The sequence below is a fragment of the Copidosoma floridanum genome, unplaced genomic scaffold (genome assembly GCF_036245765.1).
Source record: "Copidosoma floridanum isolate Cflo_tuat_1 unplaced genomic scaffold, Cflo_Japanese_pri ptg000009l, whole genome shotgun sequence".
Lineage (NCBI taxonomy): Eukaryota > Metazoa > Arthropoda > Insecta > Hymenoptera > Encyrtidae > Copidosoma > Copidosoma floridanum.
In genome coordinates, this window is record NW_028321886.1 from 7,099,416 (window position 1) to 7,121,653 (window position 22,238).

At 41.6% G+C, this 22,238-nt stretch overlaps 4 protein-coding genes across 6 annotated transcripts; 1 reads left to right on the forward strand and 3 right to left on the reverse strand.

Moving 5' to 3' along the window:
- Nucleotides 1–95: 95 nt before the first annotated feature.
- LOC106635922 (XK-related protein 6) lies at nucleotides 96–1,375 on the reverse strand. Its single transcript, XM_089589657.1, has 3 exons — nucleotides 1,025–1,375; nucleotides 589–925; nucleotides 96–508 (listed from the first exon to the last, which is right to left on the reverse strand). The coding sequence occupies exons 1-3, from the start codon at nucleotides 1,343–1,345 to the stop codon at nucleotides 144–146; spliced, it is 1,023 nt and encodes a 340-aa protein (XP_089445783.1). The 5' UTR covers nucleotides 1,346–1,375; the 3' UTR covers nucleotides 96–143.
- Nucleotides 1,376–1,988: 613 nt separating this feature from the next.
- Nucleotides 1,989–3,811, forward strand: LOC106635921 (small integral membrane protein 8). Its single transcript, XM_014348115.2, has 3 exons — nucleotides 1,989–2,223; nucleotides 2,784–2,906; nucleotides 2,982–3,811. Exons 2-3 carry the CDS (start codon nucleotides 2,802–2,804, stop codon nucleotides 3,138–3,140), a joined length of 264 nt encoding a protein of 87 aa, XP_014203601.1. The 5' UTR covers nucleotides 1,989–2,223; nucleotides 2,784–2,801; the 3' UTR covers nucleotides 3,141–3,811.
- Nucleotides 3,427–6,669, reverse strand: Got1 (Glutamate oxaloacetate transaminase 1). Of its 3 annotated transcripts, none has more exons than XM_014348363.2 (7): nucleotides 6,487–6,669; nucleotides 5,220–5,397; nucleotides 4,837–5,127; nucleotides 4,497–4,753; nucleotides 4,141–4,418; nucleotides 3,902–4,044; nucleotides 3,427–3,817 (listed from the first exon to the last, which is right to left on the reverse strand). In XM_014348363.2, the coding sequence occupies exons 2-7, from the start codon at nucleotides 5,332–5,334 to the stop codon at nucleotides 3,678–3,680; spliced, it is 1,224 nt and encodes a 407-aa protein (XP_014203849.1). In that variant the 5' UTR covers nucleotides 5,335–5,397; nucleotides 6,487–6,669; the 3' UTR covers nucleotides 3,427–3,677. The 3 variants fall into 3 exon arrangements, with proteins under 3 accessions (XP_014203849.1, XP_014203848.1, XP_089445989.1); XM_014348362.2 differs by lacking the exon at nucleotides 6,487–6,669 and adding an exon at nucleotides 5,565–5,819; XM_089589863.1 differs by lacking the exon at nucleotides 6,487–6,669 and adding an exon at nucleotides 5,548–5,819.
- Nucleotides 6,670–8,491: 1,822 nt separating this feature from the next.
- On the reverse strand, nucleotides 8,492–18,841 carry LOC106636093 (A disintegrin and metalloproteinase with thrombospondin motifs 15). Its single transcript, XM_089589862.1, has 28 exons — nucleotides 18,754–18,841; nucleotides 18,569–18,681; nucleotides 17,638–17,984; nucleotides 15,524–15,664; nucleotides 15,293–15,453; nucleotides 15,029–15,154; nucleotides 14,708–14,936; nucleotides 14,502–14,610; nucleotides 14,264–14,429; nucleotides 13,958–14,172; nucleotides 13,722–13,874; nucleotides 13,491–13,637; nucleotides 13,214–13,374; nucleotides 12,704–13,067; nucleotides 12,525–12,613; nucleotides 12,081–12,428; nucleotides 11,577–11,994; nucleotides 11,091–11,493; nucleotides 10,825–10,986; nucleotides 10,605–10,745; nucleotides 10,401–10,538; nucleotides 10,148–10,321; nucleotides 9,874–10,086; nucleotides 9,533–9,721; nucleotides 9,137–9,465; nucleotides 8,933–9,069; nucleotides 8,674–8,864; nucleotides 8,492–8,601 (listed from the first exon to the last, which is right to left on the reverse strand). Exons 3-28 carry the CDS (start codon nucleotides 17,852–17,854, stop codon nucleotides 8,512–8,514), a joined length of 5,211 nt encoding a protein of 1,736 aa, XP_089445988.1. The 5' UTR covers nucleotides 17,855–17,984; nucleotides 18,569–18,681; nucleotides 18,754–18,841; the 3' UTR covers nucleotides 8,492–8,511.
- Between the last annotated feature and the right edge of the window lie 3,397 nt (nucleotides 18,842–22,238).

Consider the following 22,238-nt stretch of genomic DNA (forward strand, 5'->3'; position numbering starts at 1 on the left):
AATAAAACAGATGCCTGTAAAATGTGCTTGTATCTTCAGGATTCAAATATATAAAAATATAAACAAACCCAAGTACACATGAAAATAAAGTCGATTTCACTCTTTCTATTATTGTTAAAGACATATGTGGTGGGCGGTTTTTGTTATGGCAAAAGGTAATCAATCCATGTGATTCGATGATTGTCCATATTGTCATTACTAACCAATGGATGGAGCAAGCTCCTACAACGAATGTACTGGAATATACAGCTGCAGCCGACACGGTGGCAATCCTTGATGCTAAAAGTATTCTCAGAAATTAATAAGAAATTAAAACTTTTTTTTAATCGACTGGTAATTGAAGATTGCTTACATGTTATAGAAAAATACCATATGAATTGGAAAACAGAGCCAATAATGTCTATATTTTTTTTATCCACTTGTGCAAGGCGAACACTACGATGGTAACTCACCATTGCCCAAGCTAAACTAATGAAAGAACTGATAATGCTAATCACCTGATGTACAGCTTAAAACGAGAAATAAATTTATGAATAATGTGAGTTTTATGATAAACAAGTACTAGATAAATTTTTAATTTGGGCTTACATATAATACTAAATTCACCATGATAATCATGCACAAATAAGGACAGTTGTAAGATCTGCTGGGGGGCTGCTTCGATAAAACATTCAAGAACTCTAAGAAGAGCAATGTCTTGTTCTTCTTTCAACATTTTTATAAAATATCTTCTTTGACCAACTCTGTCACCTTTTTTCTTATAGTATCGGGATTGAAGAGCATATTTTAAACTGTAAATACATCGTTGAGCCATTGTAAATTGAAATAAAATGGTGAGCACGATCCCAAAAAATCTCCCAATTTTTTTGCACATTTGTATGCAAACTGATTGCTTCTTGATACGTTCATTTTTTTGCTGATCTTCCTAAAAAAATTATGTTAGCTTTCATTAGTATACATGTATAAATGTACTTATGTACAAACTTGTTGTTGTTGTTTTTTTTTTTTTAAAGAAAAACCATACATCTTCATCTTGTTGATACATCTGCAAACTCACAAGTGTATTGATTAGTGATGGTATCAGTATTAACGCGATTGTCAACAGCAGCTTGTTTAATTTATTATGAAAATAATATTGAAACACAATATTGATGTCAACACCAACATCAGTGCAGTGTGTTATAATTGATAGTATTAGAAAAAATAAATCACAATTCGTAATCTTCGAACTTTTTGGAGGAATATCTGTTACATCCCGCTGTTTACTGTTTCTATCCTCCGTGAGATCTGAAGAGTCCCTTGCTGGTTCCAAAGGAATTATCACACTTTTTTCTTCAAGCTCCATTTTAACACGACTCTTGTCTCAACGAATCGTCAAATGAAATTATTTTGTTTGAATGGTGAAAATTTTATCCAAATTTTTTTTTTTAAGATCTCAAATATATTCACATGACAAATATACCAGTCAACATTATTATTTTAATAATGAGTAAACTAGATGAAAACTTTTTACAGTCTCACGCTAACATTTCACTTAAAATTTGTTTTTTTGAAATTTTTTTATAGCTGAAAAATTCGCCCATGCAGGACTGTAAAATACTAGCACTTTTGAACACTTGACGTTTATGACAGTTTGGCTTGATAACAACAAAAACCACAGCATTAACCTAACTCTATGTAGGGTCTGTCTTTTGTTTGATGCAATGATGCATCAAATCTACGGGTGTGTGTAAGGGGGTAGGTATTGTCGACATTGTGTGTGTATAGTGACTTCCTTCTGGCAGAAAACACTAAAATCTAGGGTTTTTCAAGACGACTTCCCCTAGATGTCGCTGCAATTTTTTAACTATACCTACTGCAGTACTGCGTAAATTTGCGTAAATTTTCGCGGGTAAGTTCAGTTGGTAATAGCGAAATCACAACACAAAAAAAAAACAATTGTTGGTCATAATCATTATTGTTACGTTGTTCATTGTAGTAAACGGTATTATTGGTGTCATTGATATAAACAATTACGAGTATTGATTAGACGATTAATGTAAATAAATTGCAGTCAAAAGTGTGTAAAAAGTGTACTTTTACAGTTAACTTACCGATTTATACTAGTCGTAGGTAATTGTAAGATGAAAGCGAAAATACGCACTCATAACCTCAATCAGTTGCACAGTTTTCCCAGTATCATCATCTCTGATATATTTAAAAACTTTCATAATAAGAAGCGAGGTAAGTACAAATCCAACTCTAAAATTATTGTTATTACTATCTGTTGTACTGATGAAGATGATAAGCATAATGTTACTTATTTATCTATTATTTATTTATTAACGGGAGCGACACCAATTTATGAATACAAAAGTACTTAACGTAATAGTATAAATAAGGCGATCCACATACCTAATAAACTTATCCGTAGTGAAATAATACTAATATATATATATGTATAAAAAATTAAGAATAACGAACCTCAAAATAGTAGACAACGTTTTAATAATGCAGATTGTAAAAATTATTATTTAAACAACATCCATTTTAATATTACGAATTTGATGAAGCATGTAGACAAGTATGATGTAATTATTTTGTTTACATTAAACAAAATGGTGGTAGTACATTATTAAGTGCAATATTCAGTTATTTTTGATCATTGGAAAACCATACAAATTTTTATTCACTTGCCAATAATGAGTTTGATACTTAACAATAAGTAAATAAATATTGATAATTGAGGTTGAGAAAAAGATGGTACTTTTAGGTTTTTTTCAAAACTTAAAATATATTTTTAGGAAACTGATGATGTGCTAATGGATGATAAAAGTAATAAGAAATACGAACCAGGAGATGGTATCCGTTCCTTGAAAAGTTCTCCCATGTTTAGAGCCATCAACTATGAACTATATGTGAAACCAGTAAATATTAATGTCATATTTCACAGAGAATTAAATATAATCATCTCACTTTTTTAATCAAACTTTTTTTTGCAGAATAATGTTGTAATGGCTATGGGGCTTATAGCCATAAGTGGATGTATAGGTTACATAATTTACATGAGATCAAAGTACAAGTCAATGGGATATTATACAGCAGTTGAATCGGATGGAAGTGAAACTTTTAAAAAAAAAACTTCTAAGTGGGATATATAGTGTTTAAATAATTGTGAATGTGCACTAAACGTAAACACATAAAAATTTAAGTATTATAGTTAAAGGTATAATTTTCAATACTATTTATTTTTCTAACGTCCATTTACAATATTCTTTAATTCTTTAATTTCATTAAGGTATACATTTATAAATTCAACATTTTTCAATAATAATTATTGTCGATTAATACTTTACAAACATTTGGACCTCCTTCATTTTGGCCCCAAGTCGGTCTTTAGATACTGAGTTTGAGCTAAATAATCTCTAAGACTGCTGTAATGAACAATAGATTTGCATTCAATTAATTTGTTATTATTGCTCTTGTTTCAGTAACACCTCTGTACCGTCGGAGTGATTCTTAAATAATTGATTTGCACATAAACACATGCAAATGAATTTATATGTATTTTGTATTAGTATATACATGCATAATTGTTTAACACATTCACATGAGAAACAATGTTCTCATCTACCATCGACATTTATAACGTAAATTTGTACTTTTTCAATGTCTAAATTTTCAAGTACATTATCAAATTAGAACGACTTGGTTACAGCATCATGGATAGCATCAGCTACGTAATCTAAATTCTTATCATTAAGACCGCACATGTTGATGCGTCCACTGCGGAGTAGGTAGATATGATAAGTTTTTATTAAATATTCCACTTGTTTTTCTGCAAATACAAGTACATAATTAATATAATATTTTACAAAGGTCGTTTCCTTTCATATTTATACTTTGTCGTTGAAAAATTTACCTGAAAGGCCGGTATACGAAAACATGCCGATTTGATTGATTATGTGTTCCCAGGATCCGGGTGTTTTTAAACTTAATAGTTTTTCGTGCAGCCGGTTTCTCATTTCTTTTATTCGTCCAGACATTGAATGTATGTGGTCCGTCCTGTAAATAATTGTTTTTTCTAGTAAAATATCAAAGTAGAGCAGTTTGATTTTTTAGATTATAAAATAGAAGCAAATACAGTATTACAATGATTACCATTGCTCATAGAGTTCAGGATTGTTCAACACCGATGAAACTACTCTAGCTCCGTGATTTGGTGGATTGCTGTACATTCCTCGCACGATGAGAGTTAATTGAGACTTGATTTCAGGGATTCCATTTGTACTGTTAGTAACCAAGATAAGATTTCCAACTCTTTCATTGTACAACCCAAAATTCTTGGCAAAACTTTGAGTACAAATCAATTCAATACCTCGTTCGACAAATAATCTCACAGCCCAAGCATCTTGTTCTAGGTCTCCACTAGCAAAACCCTAAAAAAAAAAGTGTAAAAAGAGATTCAGAATTTTTTTTTTTAATTCTAAAGAAAATTGTTTTAAGTACAACTTTACTTGATATGCACTATCGAAAATAGGAAATAATTGTTTGTCTTGAATCACATCAGCTATTTTCTGCCACTGTTCATGAGTAGGGTCACAGCCAGTAGGATTGTGTGCACACGCATGAAGGATAATCACAGAATTCTTTGGAGCATTCATTAAATCTTCTATCATGCCATCAAAATCGATTCCACGAGCTTTTGCATCCCAATAACGATATTCACAATTTTTCTTAAATCCTCCATTTAAGAATACTAATCTGTGATTCTCTGACAATAGGAGATATCGACAACAGTAAATAACACCTTGTTGGATAAAAATAATTTTTAGGACAATTCCTTGTAATCCATACCCCATGTCGGTGTGCTGTAGTAGAATGTATCAAAATGCAATATACGCGCTAAGAACTCGGCTGCCACTCTAAGTGCTCCTGTGCCCGACAATGTTTGTATTCCAATGGCTCGGCCTTGAGAAATAGCCGGAGAATCCTTTCCCAAGAGCATAGACGTAGCTGCTCGACTGAAGCTCTCGAGTCCTAATACAGGAAGATACTCATGATTCAAAGTTTCATCTGCTGCCAGAGCAGATTCCACTTTGCGGACCACTGGAAGTACCCATGGTTTGCCTTCGTTTGTTCTGTAGGCTGAAAAATTTATTGAATTAAAAAAAAAAAAAACACTTCCCATGTTCAAATATTTACTACTGAGTATGAAAAAAAATGTAATTTCAACGTACCTCCTACGGCCAAATTGACTTTTTGACCGTAAGTATCATCTTGAAAAGCTTTAGTAAGTGCAAAAACTTCGATGGGTGGTCCCAAATCAATTCCAGTGAACACACTCGATGACATTGTCTGAACTTGGTTTTCTCTCAACAAATACAGTATAGATGAGCTCTAACGCTTATCTGTTCTCTGAAAAGTTGTAACAGTGGAGTATTAGTGAAGCTGGCTTGGCTTCTCTTGATAGAGAAAAAACAAGCCCCTGCGAGTTTATGAATTTTAATCTACACAGCTGGAGTCGCGTTGGCTATGAATATGCTTATTTTACCAATGAGCACCCACCTTCTCTTATCGCCTACCTACAGCTCGGCAAAGGTGAAGACGACCAGTATATCGTTAGTTAGCGATTGAGTGATAAAAAGACACAAGAGCTTCAGCTAAAACTTTTTCCACGTAATATCCCAAACTACTTTCAAGAATTCAATTAAACATGCGCTGTTGATGAATATAAAAAGCACTGGCGCAACTCGTGCTTGAGATGAAAAAAAAAAAAACAGACAAAATAAATGTACTCTTGAATAAACGAAGCAGAGAGCTTTTCCGCTGTTTAACTGATAAGTAACTGATGTGCGCGGATGATCATCAAGTGTGGAGAGAGATGTGTGTAGGTATATGTATACGAGCTGGCATGGGGCGCGCGGGAGCTTGCGCGCGAGAGATGGAGAGAAAGAGAGAAAGAGCATCAGACATCACGTGAGATTTTTCCAGCAATATACCGTAACGTGTTTTATTAATAAAAATATTTTTTACCATCTGCTCGCGTGACGTAACGGTATCAAGTTACGCTAACGGTCTACTTAATTGAGACATTCTACTACTGTGATGCCGTGTGGATAAATATTATTTACCTTATTGCGAGCTTAATTGGCACGTTATTTGAAAAATTATTATTGTAAAAATAAACGTCTCTTCGAGCTTATTGACACTGGTATAACTTTTACTTTTTACTCGTAAAGGTGTGGCGGATGTTTGTATCTCATAAAAACATCTACACTCTATGCTGCGGAGAGTGTAATTGTATGAAACTAAGGTCGCATATACCTACTTTACTTTATACGAGTTACAAGTCTTACGTCACCATCACCCAGACACACGACGAAAAACATGTAAAAGAGAGAGAGTAGGTATGGCTGATACCCCCTTTGTAGTGTCCGTACCATTGAGGGGTATGTTATTTATGTATTATTATTATATTAATATATACAAACTACAGTCACTTACCTGTAGTTTTTAATAAATTCAGGTCATTCGATCAGATGGATTTCAATTTTCAGTGTCACTCGCTACGAAAAGGAGATTAGCGAAAATCGTAGGATTCAAAGGAGATGAACAATTATTCAAGTATCACTTGAAATGTTTTAAAGAGAATTATGATTTTTAATTCTATATTATGGTCTGTGTGCCTCTGCTCGTATGTTGTGGATAAACTTCAAAGCTTCAGAGCTTCAAAGAGATAATGATGGATGAATGGAGTTCATCATCAGATAAGAGGGTATATAACAGCGATCGTATCAAAAAGGATACCTATTTACATCATCTCGAGATAAAACCCGCATAATTCCGCGCGTTTGACTTGTAAATCGTCATCTTTTCCATCGGGTATACATATATAGACATGTATGATTTTTATCAGATATAAAAAGATTGTATACATAAAGAGACCACCAACCGCGAGTTGAGTGTGGATATACCCCTCACTAGGCGCACATTCTCTCCTGGAGATTCATATGCATATACCTGTTTTTCTCTCTTGACCTGAAATAACTTGATTTTCAATTTCGTGCTCAGCCGTCGGTTGTCGGTCTCGATATCTATAATAATTAAAGTCCTAAGCGTGAGAGCGTCATTTGTAGAAAATGCAAATTTTGGCAGTGTACGTTACTTCTTCCTCTTAATTTTTCATGGTCAAAAAAACAATATTTGGCGACAAGAAGAGATCATTTTTTTTTTTTGTGCGTACGTTCAATCCAAAACTTGACACACGTGGACACACAAAAGAGTTGACAAAATTCCACGTATATTTTAATATAATTATTTTTCGTAATCAGCATATGTGGTCAAAATCATCTCGAGAGATATTTATATTTTTCAACGTTTCGAGGGTACATCAAGATTTGAAATCGCGGAATCGAAGCTCGTCTATACCATCGATGATTCGTTCAAAAACAACTTTGCGAAAAATTACTCAAGAAAGTGAATGATTTATCATTAGGTATATCGTGAAGCGACAGTCAAGTGTATGTTTTTTTTCAATCAAACGAATGACTTTTTTTTTTTTTATCGTCACCGCTTACACTTTATTTTAGTCGTGTTTACACAGTATAAGAATCTTGATGATTACACAATGATGAACATATTGACGAGCGATAAAAATTGTCAGTGCTACCTTCGGCGACTGTTATTCACTAAAATATTGGCTCAGCACGTGAAAAATTACATAAAAAAAAAAAAAAGTTTATATTAAAATTATTAGTAATAACCTACGTATACACGTACATACATATATAATTTTTATTATACAATAATACTATATTAAGAATATTTTGCGAATCTCTAATCTTCAGAATTGTCAGTTTGATTGAACATTATTTATGCTCCATTAAATGCTGGAACGAATGACTAGTACAGAAACGTTTCCGCTTTAAAGCAGAATATATACCAATACAATACATCGAGGCTTTTTTTTTTTTTTGTTAAAAATTCAAACGACAAGAATAATAATCATATGATTATGCGATTACAAGAATTGAAAATAATAATCAAATGTTGATTATAATAAATGAATCGGTTCATTAATTAATTGTAATTAAATCAGTACTTCGAATTCATTGAAACTCGTCTCGTACAAGATTTAACGATATTTCGTAGTGGCCGTACAACACGCAAGTACATGTATGTAAAATCTTTATATTCTATGAGCCTATAATATATATACACGCAAATGCGTTGTTTGTAAAAAAAAAAAAAAAAAAAAAAAATCAAACTACGTGTGTACAACACAAACATTTTGTACGGAAAATTTGATTATCCGAAGAGATTGATTATGGCACGGGTATATATATTTATATTTACCTATACTTTTGTAAAGCACATTATTAGCTACATCGTATCTCTTTCAAAGTCTTACTAGCTAAAACATTGAAATTGATTATTTTTACACAAACATTGATGCTGCTTGTCATTCTTGCTACATTTAGTCTTTAGTTCTCGCAGTAGAAAAAAAAAAAAAAAAAAAAAAGTTTCGATCTAAGGAGGCAGAACGTTCAACTTCAGTCCTGGAAAAGGTGTGCAAAAGCCACAGTACCCCCCACATTTTCCTATGACGCGCTGATTACTCTGAAAGCAGAGGGAAAAAAAAAAAAAAATTAAATCATGCGTTGAATTCACAAGAGGCACGTTTCCACGTACGATTTTATTGATGACTGTGAAGGTATTTTTCTGTCTTGGCCAGTAAACCTCTGGCGACAACATCAGCAGGGTGCCGCTCAAATTGATCCCAAATCGTCCCTGGGGACACTCCATTTGACTGTAACAGTCACCGGCTTTTCCGTACTCGATGTTGTTTTCCCCAACTTTTGCGGAAAACGTATAGTCATCGGCTAAAGTCAAAGACGAAAGAAACATTAACAGGTACAATTGACAATGAACAGTCGAGCGAGTGACTTGCCTATGATGTGCAACGTGTGAATGTTTATCCGGACTTTCTTGAACATGGTCCTACCGGATATCGGGACCGCGTCTACCATGCACTCACAGCTGTCGTTCCTTTGTCCATCGTACGGACAGGTGGGAGGATTCCGTAGGCTAATACCGACAGAACAAAATCAACAATAGGAAAAAAAAAAAAAAAAAGCAAACAAAGTAATTGTACCGTTTGTCGTAGATTTCGGCGTAGTTCTCGCGCTCACCGGCCGGCAGAGTGAGGTACTCCCGAGGCACAGGCCCATCCATACCGTGGCAATGGATGGGCATGTACCTGCCACCGACCAGCAAAGTGTACTCTCCGTCGAGGCTGGTCTTGAGCCGCGCCCGCAGATCGAGGCAGGACGTGGGTCCGGTGCAGGGCCTCTGGTTGCACTTGCGCTTCCGCTGGGGTCGCAAGCTCGCCGGACAGTGTCTGCTCCGGACCTTCCTGCCCCTCAGGTCGAGGCAAAACAATCGGCGCGTCTGCCTGCCCTTCCTCCCGCACGGCTGGGAGCACTGAAACGCACCATTACAGCATTATTTTGGTTTCACCGTTATATTTTAATTCGTTATGCGTAATTACTTTCTTCCAGCTTCCGGGCGTCCAGTGGAACCTGTCGCTACAGCCTCGGATTTTGCAGAACTGCTCGCTAGCCGGCTTGCTGCTGTGGGAGCAGCCACTGCTGGGGCTCGGGTCCTGCCAGCCGAAGCTGTTGACGCGGTGGCAGCTGACCTCGCGACGGCGCACCCCGTTCCCGCAGCTCGCCGAGCACTATGAAGCAAAAAAAAACAACAACATTTACTTGTCATCATACTCCTGTATATATACTTACGCTTTATTGAAGTATTATTCTTATCTTGTGTGTAAAGTAATGCTAATTTGGCAAGCGTTGAGGTATATACGATTACAAACTGTTTAATCACCTCGCTCCAGGATCCCACGTGCCACTTGTACGTGGTGAGGTTGAGCAAGCCGTTACTGCCGCGACTGTTCTGGATACAGGGAGCCCTTTGGCACTTTCTCGCGTGTCGGGGTCTCGACTTGTCCGGGCAGGCGTTATCGGTCATTACTTCGCCCCGTGAATCCTGACAAAAAATCTGCCTGTGCTGGTAACCGTCGCCGCACTTGACGTCGCACTGCGCACGAAAAACCATACATGTTATACATCGCAACAACCAAAAAAAAAAAACTTCTTACTTGACTCCACGGGCCGGTTGCCCAGTTCGGACACTGGTGCTCGTTGCACGATATCACGTCGGTCGGGCGAATCTCGAGGTCGCAATACTTTGGCCCGGGAGCTTCTTCTCCGCTCTCGGAGGACACGCACTTGATTATCTGTCTCGCGAATCCCCCTCCGCAGGATTTCGAGCACTACAATTGTTTGTTCATACGAAATATAAATAATATTATACGCTGATGAAACGTATTGATTGTAGGTGCGCGTTTTTACCTCTTCGAAGCCTTCGATCGTCCACGTGTATTTAGCCCGAAACACCTCACGGCGATTGTTTATGTCATTCTCGTGCTCGTCCACTCGATCCACCGGCACAGCATTCGAAGTGTAACTCACCATCGGAGTGGAGCTGATCTGTGACGGACAGTATACGTGTGAGGATCTATCGATAGATTGAAAAAAAAACAAAAGGACTCGTACCTCCGCCGAACAGGACTGAAGCCCACAGCTGATCGAAACAATTGGCTTTGACGAAGAATCGCAGTCTTTGCTCACGGAGCCGTTTGCGTATCGACAAGTGACCGCTCTCCTGCGAACCGCATCGCCGCAAGTAGCCGAGCACTAAAATTTAATCGTACAGTGTTGAGCAGTTCCTAATCAGAGAGGCGCTATGATTTTTGTAGATCCATGGTATACATACCGAGCTCCAGTCGCCGGCGTGCCAGGTGGGACAAGGGCCAGCGTCGCAAGCTTCGGATACTCTGTCCGGCTGGCCACCGCAGTGGTTCGGGTGAACCACCCGATTGTCGATTCGGCACCAGTAGGGCCTCTCCCTCTTCCCCAATCCGCAACCAACGGAGCACTAGTGCACAAATACACGCCAGAAAATACACTTGTAATACCATCGCCATATACGGACATTGGAGTTGAATGATGCAATATATAGTGAGCGAGAGTGACTCTTACGGGAGACCAGTCGCCGAAGGTCCAGGTGGGACAGGACTTGTGGCCGCAGGACTGGCTGACGATCTTGGCGAGGTGCGAGCAGGTGTCGTCGGGCAGTGTCTCGTTGTTGGCGTTGACGCACTGCACCGTCCTGTGTCGGAGGCCATTGTCGCCGCAGGTGACCGAGCAGGTGCCCCACTCGCCATACCGCCAGCGCGCGCTGTCGCACGTGCCCGTGCATGGCTTTAGCTCCTGGGGCCGCTCGAGGTGGTTGCAGACGTGCGAGGGTACCGGGCGGACGGTCACGGCGAGCTCGGCCAACCTCGACGACGACGCGACCTGGACGCAACGGTAGCGCACGCGCATCTCTCCTGGGCCGCAGTCGCTCGAGCACTCGGACCTCGAGTTCGGCACCTCCTGCCATCTGCAAGTACCATGGTATCGCCATGGGTGTCAATCAAATGGTTTACAATGAGTATAACATATACACAGTGTATAGTCACGTACTGGAGTTCGCAGTGAGAGTTGCAGCTACGAGTCTCCTCGTGCGGCATGTCTCGGGCCGGGCAGTAGTCGTTGGCCACGACGTCCTGATTCTCGACGCTCTGGCAGCGAGCCTGTCGGTGGCTCAAGCCCTGGCAGATACGATCGCAGGCCGTCCAATCGCTCAGCAGCCACGTGAACCTGTTGAGTATGAGCTTGGGTACGGTGTACTCGTACGTTATCTGGGGCGGATTGACGCTCCCGACCGACAGCACCTCGAGTATCAAGTCGACGTGGATCGGCCTCGAACTGTTGAGCCTCTCGACCACGTGCTCGGGTCCGCTGTACTCTATCGTAGCTCCTGGTTGCATGATAACCTTGCGCTGCATCACCATGAAGTTGCCGTTCAATATGTACTTGCCGCTGTCCTTGAGTCGAAGAGCTGGTGGAACAAATGGTTAATCATTTATATTTATTTATTTTGTTTTTGTTACATGGAGCATCCAGTTTTCTTCGTGGCGTGCGTACCCAAGTAGTTGCTGTCGTTGTGCGAGCCCCTCCAGCCGTACTGTTTGATGTCGATGTAGCTACTGCCGGCCGGTATTTTGGTGACCCTCGTGTACCCGTACTCGCTGGTGTTGTACGAGCCGGATATGCGCCGGCAGGTCGAGTTGTCGCCCCGGCACACACCGCAGGTGTCGAGGCTCGCCGTCGAGTTGAGGGTGTGGTCGCAGCCGGCCGGCTTGCAGTGGCCGTTGACGCAGACGTGAAAGGTCCCGAGGCCGCAGGCCGTCCCGTCGACCACCTTTTCCCGCAGCATGTAGTACTGGTTGCTCGCCACTTGGCAGTAAAGCTTGCAACGATCCTCTGCGAGCACTATTTTCATTTTCGTTTATTTGATGCATTCATCCCCTCCCCCCCCTCGTCCCATTTTCTGTGTTTTCTAATTGTACAAAGCAAATATTCTCTCACCTCCGTCGTACTTTGCTTGCCACTTGACATTCTTCGTCAGATTGCGGATGTTGCGATTGTCATTGTTGAACTGGGCGCACTGTTCCTCGCTAAAAGGAGCAAAAAAGAAAAAAAGTAATAATAACAACAACTTTGTATACTGTGAAACACACATATTTTACGCGAACGGCAATACGCACCGAAAATCAATCGAACCTCCGGGGCAGTCCTTGGTGGCGCAACTCTTGTACCTGACCCTCTCGCCGATGCAATAGTTCCCCCCGTTCTTGGGTGCCGGTCTGTCGCAGTGCCGAAACTTTTTCTTGATTCCACCGCCGCAGGTACGCGAGCACTCACCGTAGCTCGTCCACTCGCCCCATTGACCGTCGACGGGCTCGAGATTCTCCTGCCGAGGCACGCACTCGCCCCGGTGGCACCACCTCTCCAGTCCGCAGACCGTACCGTCGGCCCAGGGCATGTGCTGCGTGTGACACTGCTCCTGACGCTTGTGCCCACTGCCGCTCCAGATGCCGGCCGGTACCGTGCACCACAGCCGCTTGCATGCTGCCTGGCCGGTAACGAGGACACACTCTCAGATTATCTCGTCTCGCGGAGAGGACACCTCGCATATACGTTCACCCCCCCCCCTCCCCGCCAAGTAATTACATGTCCACCCTCTCCCTGCACCCTATTTACATTTCCAAACTTACCATCGCCCGCCATGTGTGGACAAATCTCTGAGCCCGCGCCGTACACCAGCTCGCACTGCTTGTTCTGGGAGTAGTCCTCCCCCGGTAATCTACTGTCACGTGGTCGCAGCGTTATTTTACCCTCGCCCGGCTCGTCCAGCAAACAATTGCCCGATCCTGCCCTGTTTTCGACACAACATCCAACACACACGTTATACACATAAACACATAAACACACACGCACACTGCAATGGGCTTTTATAAATCATTGGATGCGTTAATCACGGTTGTACCGTACTCGAGAAACTCGGTGAGAAAGTGCCTCGAGCACTTGGACCACTCCCAAGGGAAGGTGTTGTCGTCGAGCATGCGGGACATGATGTTGTCGGCCGAGCTATCTCGATACTTTAGGCACTTTTCGTCATCGTCGTGAGGCATGTTCAACCTGCAACCCAATGATTTGAAAAATTTTAACCATTTGTTTATCCATGGAAAGAAAAAAAGAGAAAAATCCAAGTATTCCACTCACACGTGGCCGATCTCGTGAGCTATGGTGAATGCGGTGGCGAGCCCGTTGTCTTGTACGATGGCGCAAGACGAGTTCAAGGAGCACATCCGACCGAGCTCGGCCAAGCCCAGGGTATCGCAGGACTTTACTCCCGGCTTCCGACATAGGTTTTCCCTAAACGTCAACGTACGATTTAAGTCTTCCCTACCGAAAAAATAAAATAAAAAATAAAAACATAAAATAAACGTGACGATCACCTCGTGAGAAGCAAAGCGGCGTCGTGATGCTCCGGTGAGGGTTCGTGGGGATTGTTGATGTTTTGCCAGTCGCAAAATTTCTTGAGCATACCGGACGCCTCGATGCCGTCGCTGTTGCGCTGCTTTAAGCCAAACACCTTGTCCACTTGTTTGATCTTAATCACGGCTATGCTCACCGGATTGCCGATCGACGGGTCTTTGTAGATTCGCGACACCTGCGAAACACACCGCACGACTGGGTGTTGTTGCAACAACGTCGACACCTTTATCTCTCTCTCTCTCTCTCCTCCCGTTGTGTATACCTACCGTGTTCATGAGGACGAGGATGTAGTTCGTGAGACTATCTCCGTGGTAATTTATCATCGTGGAGTCAGCCACGACCATTATTTCGATGAAGTACTCCCGCGGGGAGGCCCGTCTCGCGCGCCACTTGCTGTACCCGTCCGATTCTCCCTCGTAAGCAAAACTCTCGCTGTTGGGACGCACATTTATTTTTCCTCTCTCTTTTTTTTTTTTTTTTTTTTTTTTTTTTTCATTTACGTACCTAGAGTCGTACACGAGCGCTTGACGCCGGTGTCTCCTCTGATGCGCCCTTGGCTCGTTGTCGTCCTCCGAAATTGAGATGGACGGCTCACCTTCTTCCGTACCATCGTCTGCGCGATTGTTGAAATAAATTTTAATCATATATTATATGTATACCTATGGAGGAATGAAACAAAAAAACAAAAAACAAAATCTAGTCTCCCATACCCAAGAGCCCGCAAGCGTGTTCGGCGCCACTTGCGATGTTGTTGGTGGTCAGGAGATCGCTGGTTCTCTCGTGGTCACTTTTAAGGAGCGACTTTGCACTGTTCTTGGACAGGCGATAGATGACGTGTTGCAGAGGCATCGGCGCGGCCAGACTTTCGTCGTCGCCGTAGTTTCGCGCCTGTGCCGGTTTAATCAAATAATTACCCGTCGACGTCCTCATGTGTCCTGTCTGCGGGAAAAAGAAAAAAAAAAAAAAAACAAATCACGAAGAGTATAAATATACACGTTGTTATACACCTATATACAAACAGTATAAATTACCATTCCGTGGCATAGACTGACCGCCACGAACGACTTGGGATCGCCTTCCAGGTAGCCCGTGTAAAAACAGCCCAAACGGTGGCTCGGGTACTCGCGTCTGGTCGTGTTCTCGTCGACGTGAGTTACCTTAAACAATAACGCGTCTTGTAGTTCTCAAAGGGACGTTTTTTTTCTTTTTGTACTGACTATAACGACGAGATTGGTCGAAGCATGCAGGTGATGGGGGGAAAAAAAAAAAACAGTGCGAGGTATAATATATATTACTGTGACGCCGGGAGGCGCGAAGCTCCTGTCTTCCTTGAGATGGACGTGGAACGCGTGGCCGAAAGCCACGAAATCGTACCGCGGATGGGGGTCCCAGACCTTGCTCTGGCTGTGCCGGAAGTGCCCGCTGTGGTGGCGCTCGAGCTCTACCGGTCTGTCCACTGGGAAGGCGCGCAATTTTATTTAAATTGTAAAAAAAAAAAAAAGGGGTACGCTTACGGCCACACTTACGGGGATCCTCGTAAGAGTTGCGGTCGCTTTTGGCCAGTGCGACGTACTCGGCGTTGCCTGCGTCGCTCGGCACGATTTCCGCCTTCCAATCGCCCCAAGTCGTTTCCACCTTGGACGTGGGACCATCGCCACCCTCCGCCGCTACGGTTCGATTACATTGTCAAGCGCGAACATCATGATCCATTGGGAGGAGAGGAAAAACACAATTTTTACTCTGTTTTTTTTTTTTTTTTTATGTCTGTACAGCGAAATTTCGAGAATCAGAGGAATAAGAGAAGAAAGTGGGTACACACACAGCGTACGCGCACGGTGTACTATTACCGCACACCCGCGGCAGAGAAAGAGAGTATGTGTATGCGCGTTTAATTTTAACCCGCAAAGTTTATTCTTTAAGCACGCTCTCCTTCTCATAATCATTATCGCGGACGTCACGTATATATTATACGTACATGTATGTATATATTATTATACACACACACACTCGTATATATATAGGCGATTGCGAAAGGTTTTTTTCTTTGTTTCCTCGGGATCCGAGTATGAGCGCGGCATATAATATATGGATAATATATAACTATTGTCTTGCGCGACGTGGAATCTGCGGTGTCGGGGGGAAAAAAAATGTACCGAGAATCCTTACATTCGACGCGGAGATGACACTTTGTTACTGTAGGCGCAATTAAAAAAGCACGGAATAAGTATACCATGCAAGTTTCGTGCCAAAATGTAATGCCCGTGTATGTACCGAAGCTGGCATCATTGATTTAATGATTTTACGCGTATTATCATTCACTTTGCTCGGAGGAAGGGCGACGGTATATTATATCTTGACATCGCCGTGTGAGGGGACAGCTCTCTCGCGTTCATATATTACTTATACGAGTGATCGAGACAAGTCGCGAGATCGATGGCAAAAGTTGTATAAATGGGACGGATAGTGTGGTGTGTGTGTGTCACGGGTATGGTGATAAAACATATATGTATATATAATATATATACGAGTGACGAATCCGTGTACGCACGTGCAGAAAATAAAGAGCAAAGAAGAAGAAGAAGAGTATGGCACGCACGTATGGAAGATCGAATGTAAACCAAAGTGCAGTTTACGTTGTGATCGAAGACGCGTTTGTATGCTATAAATATAAAAATATACAAAGCGCGAGAGTCGGACGTCGGACATTAAAAATGAAACTTTTACCGGTTGTTTTTCATACGTATAAGTATGTATTGGTAAAGTCGCGTGGACACATTGTAGTGGGGTTTTGTTAACGTTCAAACCAAAAGTGTGTGTATTTTGGCAGGAACAACCCCCCCCCTTTTTTTTTAAATCATCGTAGAGCCACTACGACAGATGTTTGAGTCTCTCATTGTTTGACATGTTATCGATTAATCAAATCAGATGTGTACGTGTGTAGTGAGAAAAAAGTAAAATTTGCACCCGTAAAATAACAAATTCCTCGGAGGAGGAGTAACGCGTGGATGGAACATTACGGGCTAAAAATACACGCACGGTGTGTTTGCTCGCGATGTACACACTACTCTCTGTTTCGTGAATGATTGCACGTGCAGAGAGAGACTTGCTCGCGTGAAAACGTATAACGATAATATTTAACGAAAAACCGGAATGTTGGCGCACAAAGTATCGGTAACTCGTACGCATTATAGGCCGGAGTCTATACTCGTCTCGGAGAGGAGCAGAGCGTGTATATAATATACGATCCATCGTCGGCTAAAGTGTTGGCGCGTCGATATAATACGATGTTGAACGAAAAAGGTTGCGGGTCGGAGAGAATAATACCATCGGCTGTGGGAGGGCCATAAATCAGCCGGTGTTAATGGATTCTTCCCCGGATGTGTCGCGTGAGAAATGAAAAACGTGACGTGTTATCGAAACAAAATAAACAAAACAATCGTTCGTATCTCTTTTTCAACGCGCGCATCCATCACTTTTGGTTTTAATGCGCGGTCGTCTGTGCCCATTTTCGCTCGGCTGAATCATTTAAATGGCACCGTGTGGTCCGATCGATCGAGGGGGCAAACATAATTACGGAGCACCCACAATTGTAAGGTAAGTATATTATGGGAAGAGAGAAAATGACACAATGAGTGCTCACCGCGGTGGTGATTGGGCGTTTGGAGGAAATGGTTTCCCGAGATGGACTGGTGGCCGAGGCGAAGCAGCGACGACGCGCTCTGGTTGCCGATGGCACCGTTGTCCAGTGGCGACGGCGAGGACGAGCCTTGCCACAGGACGAGGAGCAAAGCCAGCAAAAGGACGATCGCTAGGACCACGACTATTTCAGTCGAACGCTGGCCGCCGCAATTTTTCATCCTTATCGCTCTCTGTTGTCTCCGGGTCTCGGTGTTATCTCTTCCTCTTCTTCTTTCTGAGCTTTGATTTTTCGGCCCTCGAGTCGCTCGTCTCGATTGGACGCCTCATGTGTCCGCGTTTGGGTTTATCCTGCAAAACCAAATCGTCCGATCGAATACGCTGCAGACTATAGAGCACGCGGATACAAAGACTTTTCTCTCAAGTATTTAATGTTTCGTCAAATCCCTTACAATCATTGCTTTTCACGCTATTTTTCATTGGAACACCACTGGTCAAGTACTTACTGCGTTACAGGAAGGATAGGTTCAATATATTTGGGGGGGGGGGGATTGTTTTTCAAAGAGTTGAAAAATGGATGAATCGATCGTAATCAATTCTGGGAATGTGGTGTGAATTTTAACTTTTTTTTTTTTCTCTCGTTCTAAAAATTGTCTCCAGTTTATATGTATATGGATACAGGTGTGATGCTATGGAAAATTAAATTTGGACGATTAAAAAAAAGAAAAAAAAAAAAAAAAGTAAACAATATAGAAACACGTGGAAATTTACATAAAATCAGTAGTAAAAACGATTAAAGTGTGGTAGAGGAACGCAGCCTTGTGCCAATTGATTGACAGTGATTTTTTAATTTCCTTGATTGCTCTCAAGTTTTGTAAGAAAAATTAATTGAAAAAAAAAAAAAAAAAAAAAAAAAAAAAAAAAAAAAAACTTACCTCTCGTTCTACAGTCTCGATTGTTGGCCAAAAACGTATGTCTTTGCTCTACAACTGGCTGCTGCCTTTCCTTGGCCAAAGATAAACATCATTTCCATAATTTTACCAAGTCCCTGTATAAAAAAGAGAGCCAAGGTCAGCAAATTACACAGATGTTCTCTCCGCGAAATAGTACACAGCCTTACGTAAGCTTCTATATGTTTGGTTGTAATTTCTTTGGTAACGAGCAAGTTTACGAAGAACCTGCCGAGCGAAGAAAGGAGAATGAAAAAATAGAACTCTCGTAGGCACCTAATTTTCGCGCTATCTGTTTTGCGATGAGTTTTTTCGCGCCTCTCAAGGCTCACCGTATACCTACGAAGGATAATAAACCATCGCGCGGATATCATCCGACTTTTCGAAAAATATACTAAAATAAAAGAGGCGCGTCAATAATCGGATCGAAGGTTAGTTGCCCAATTTTTACTTCTCGGAAGAGTATTGCAAACACGCGTGTGTGTGTATCTATATCTGTACATACAGATTATCGCAAGATTGTCGAGTCAGGAAATCCAGCGGCAAAAAAAAAACACTCGTGTTTTGGTTGAATAAGCTGCTCGGTATGTTATACCGATCGATACAATATATAAAAAAAGAAAAAAAGGAAAAAAACATTTTTTGATTCACTTTAAGATCCAAACGTATAGATAAACCGATTGGACTGGGAATTCACATAGTTTTGCGAACTCTCAAGCGCATCGATTTGCCGACATCATTTATACATATATATATAGTCTAGAAGATCCGACTATTCTGAAATTAGACTTTACGCGCGTCTGTTTGCACACCCGTATAAACTCTCCCTCTCTCTCTCTCTCTCGCGATATACGGCTTTTCTTTCCGATGCAAAATGTAAAAGTGTATACACATATAACACATCACGGCCCGAAATGTTTCCGAGTATTCGCCGGGATGTGTTTTCGATCGCGTAATCGTAACGCCTAAAGGGCGGGGTTTGGCGCATGCGTTACTGTTTAAATCTTTTTTTTATTGCAATTCAACGACATCCATCAATTTTACACTCTTGTTATTTCAAATATAAAGAGGTAAGGAAAAAAAAAAAAAAAGTGTAACGAAGATTTACACGCGGATATATAAGCTTGAGCTATCTATTTAGCCAAACTCGCGAGAACAGAATAATGACGTTTGTCGCCATCAACATTCGCGGTGACTATCAGAGTTTCATTCATCCGGCGCGAGTTTTGATGGTTGTTTTCTGAAAAACACCACAAATGGCGTTTTTTAGAGACACGTGACTGCTGATTTGACTGTGTCTCGAGTTGAAACGACGCGCGGCATGAAAATTAATAACGATTCGGTGTGCGCTTTTTCGTGTGACGGGCACCGCGCGCGGTCGTTCCGAGAAGCCGACGCGGGTGAAAAAAAACGCCGAACCCCCCCCACACACACACATACATACACACCGCTGTAACAGTCCGCCCAAGTAGCGAAGAAAGAAAGAAAGAAAGAAAAAAAAAAAAGTAGTCATGAAGGAGTCGCTGCCTGCACATAGCCAAGAGTACAATAAGTTTATTAAAAAAAAGAAGAAAAAAAAAGTGCACTCATAGGCGTTGTATTTCGAAGAAACGAGGGAAAAAAGTGCGCACACTGTGGTACCTTATATTTCACCTATACTAACATACTTGTGGAGCAAACATAGGTATGTAGAGGGAAATTGAGCCAAAGGAACTTGCAAGCGCTATATACACCATCATCATCAACAGTAGTGGACGTATTATGTATAAAAAAAAATAGAAGAAAAGAAAAGAGCAAACAACATATCAGGTATAAGCGAGCAATACAATTATATAAATATATACGTATGTACTTACTTGCGTGTATCATTCACACAACTTGGAAGTTGGGAAATCGTAAGTACATGGGTAGACTCGAGACAAGTAAATCGCGTTGGCATTAGAGATATCGGGTGGTGCTGATATGGTGTGGCGGCTTTGAGAATCGGCATGTGATATGTATATAATATGTATACACACACGCGCGTACATGGGTTTAAGAGGAAGGGGAGCGCCAAGAGCTGCTCGACGTTGTTGTCGCTCTTTTTATTTTTTTTTTTTTTTCTTTTTTTCGCGCGTATATTTAATGACATAAATATACACCCGAGCTTTACCCGATAAATAACGTTGATATCAGCGCAAGAAGGAGACCTCGAGGATGGCTCCCATATTCGGCGAAGCAGCCAACTTGCACTATGTATACGTATGGACCAGAGATGAACCGCGAGAGAAAGATCCAATGGGTTGAAGTTACTTGGGAAATAGATATGGGAGGTAATGTGTCGCGCGCGCGCGCTCGAGAGAGAGAGAGAGACTACCCGTACTTACACGCGAGTAAAGTACAAAAGGAAAGGACCGATCGGTTATCTTTGCCGAACCGAGCGATCGGGGCGCGTAGGTATATATATGTATATGCGTGTCTCTCGGTGCCGATGCGGTCGATCGTGTTGGTCCGAGGTATGCAAGACACGGGGCAGTCCGTGTAATACTTACGGTGTGTTTTATATATATACAATGGTGAACATGTCTCTCTGAGGCCAGTTCACTTAGATATAAAAAAAAAAAAGGTATCTCTTGGACGGGTTCGGCAAAGCGGACGCGCGCGGTATAGAGCAAGCGAGCGAGCCGGCAGAGGAATCGGCCACGACTGAGCTCTCTGCCGCTCGGAATGAATCGGGACGAAGCAAGTGTTGGGTTTCCTCAAGGCGACGAGTAAGTACCACGACGATCGCCGCCCCCGTGTGTGCACGCGCTCTCTCCTCCTCTATCTTCCCTCCACCACGGTCTCTCTCTCTCTTTCTCTCCGCTTCTTCTTCTTCTTCTCCTTACCGATGATGATAACCGTGTGGTGTATGTGTGTGTGTGCATGTACCCCTTTACGAGAGGGAGTGCCTCTCCGAGTGTATTATAATGTGTAAAGATTATACATATATATATATAGAGCCCGAGAGAGTAAAAGGATGAGAGAAGAAAATATTACAAGTAGTTGTATACCCGCACAATCGCGAGAATAAGAGGAGACACGGCAATTTTTACATTCATCGCTATCACTCGTATGGGTATACAATTCATAATAAAAAGCGGAACAGAGAGAAGCATTGTGTTATACAAAAGTATGTATGCATATATGTATGTATATATATATACGTGTAGGTGTATGTATGTATGTATATATATATTATACCTGTGCGCGTGTTTTACCGGTGCATTCGACCGATCCACCTTGCCGCGTTTACTTATTTACCCAGCCAGCGACCCCGACATTAAAGGGATCCCCCTTTTTTTTTTTTAAAGAATCCCACCCCACAGCAAGTTTAATCGTGAATTAGATCCTTTGTCGCGCGAATTCTCCTCCCTCGGTCGCATCCTTATTATAATCTTCTCTCAAAAACCTACTTATGCAGGGTCGCTCGGTTTATTTTAATTAAAACTCGAGAGACAATTGGATGACCAATATACATACGGACACCGTATATCAAAGCCATGTATATGTACATCCAGCCGGTGATCTTCGTATTACTTGACGTTTTATTTATATATACAACTTAAAACTATGAGCTTCGAAAACAGATTGCCAGACTGTGCATATATAAATATATATATATGTGACACGTATA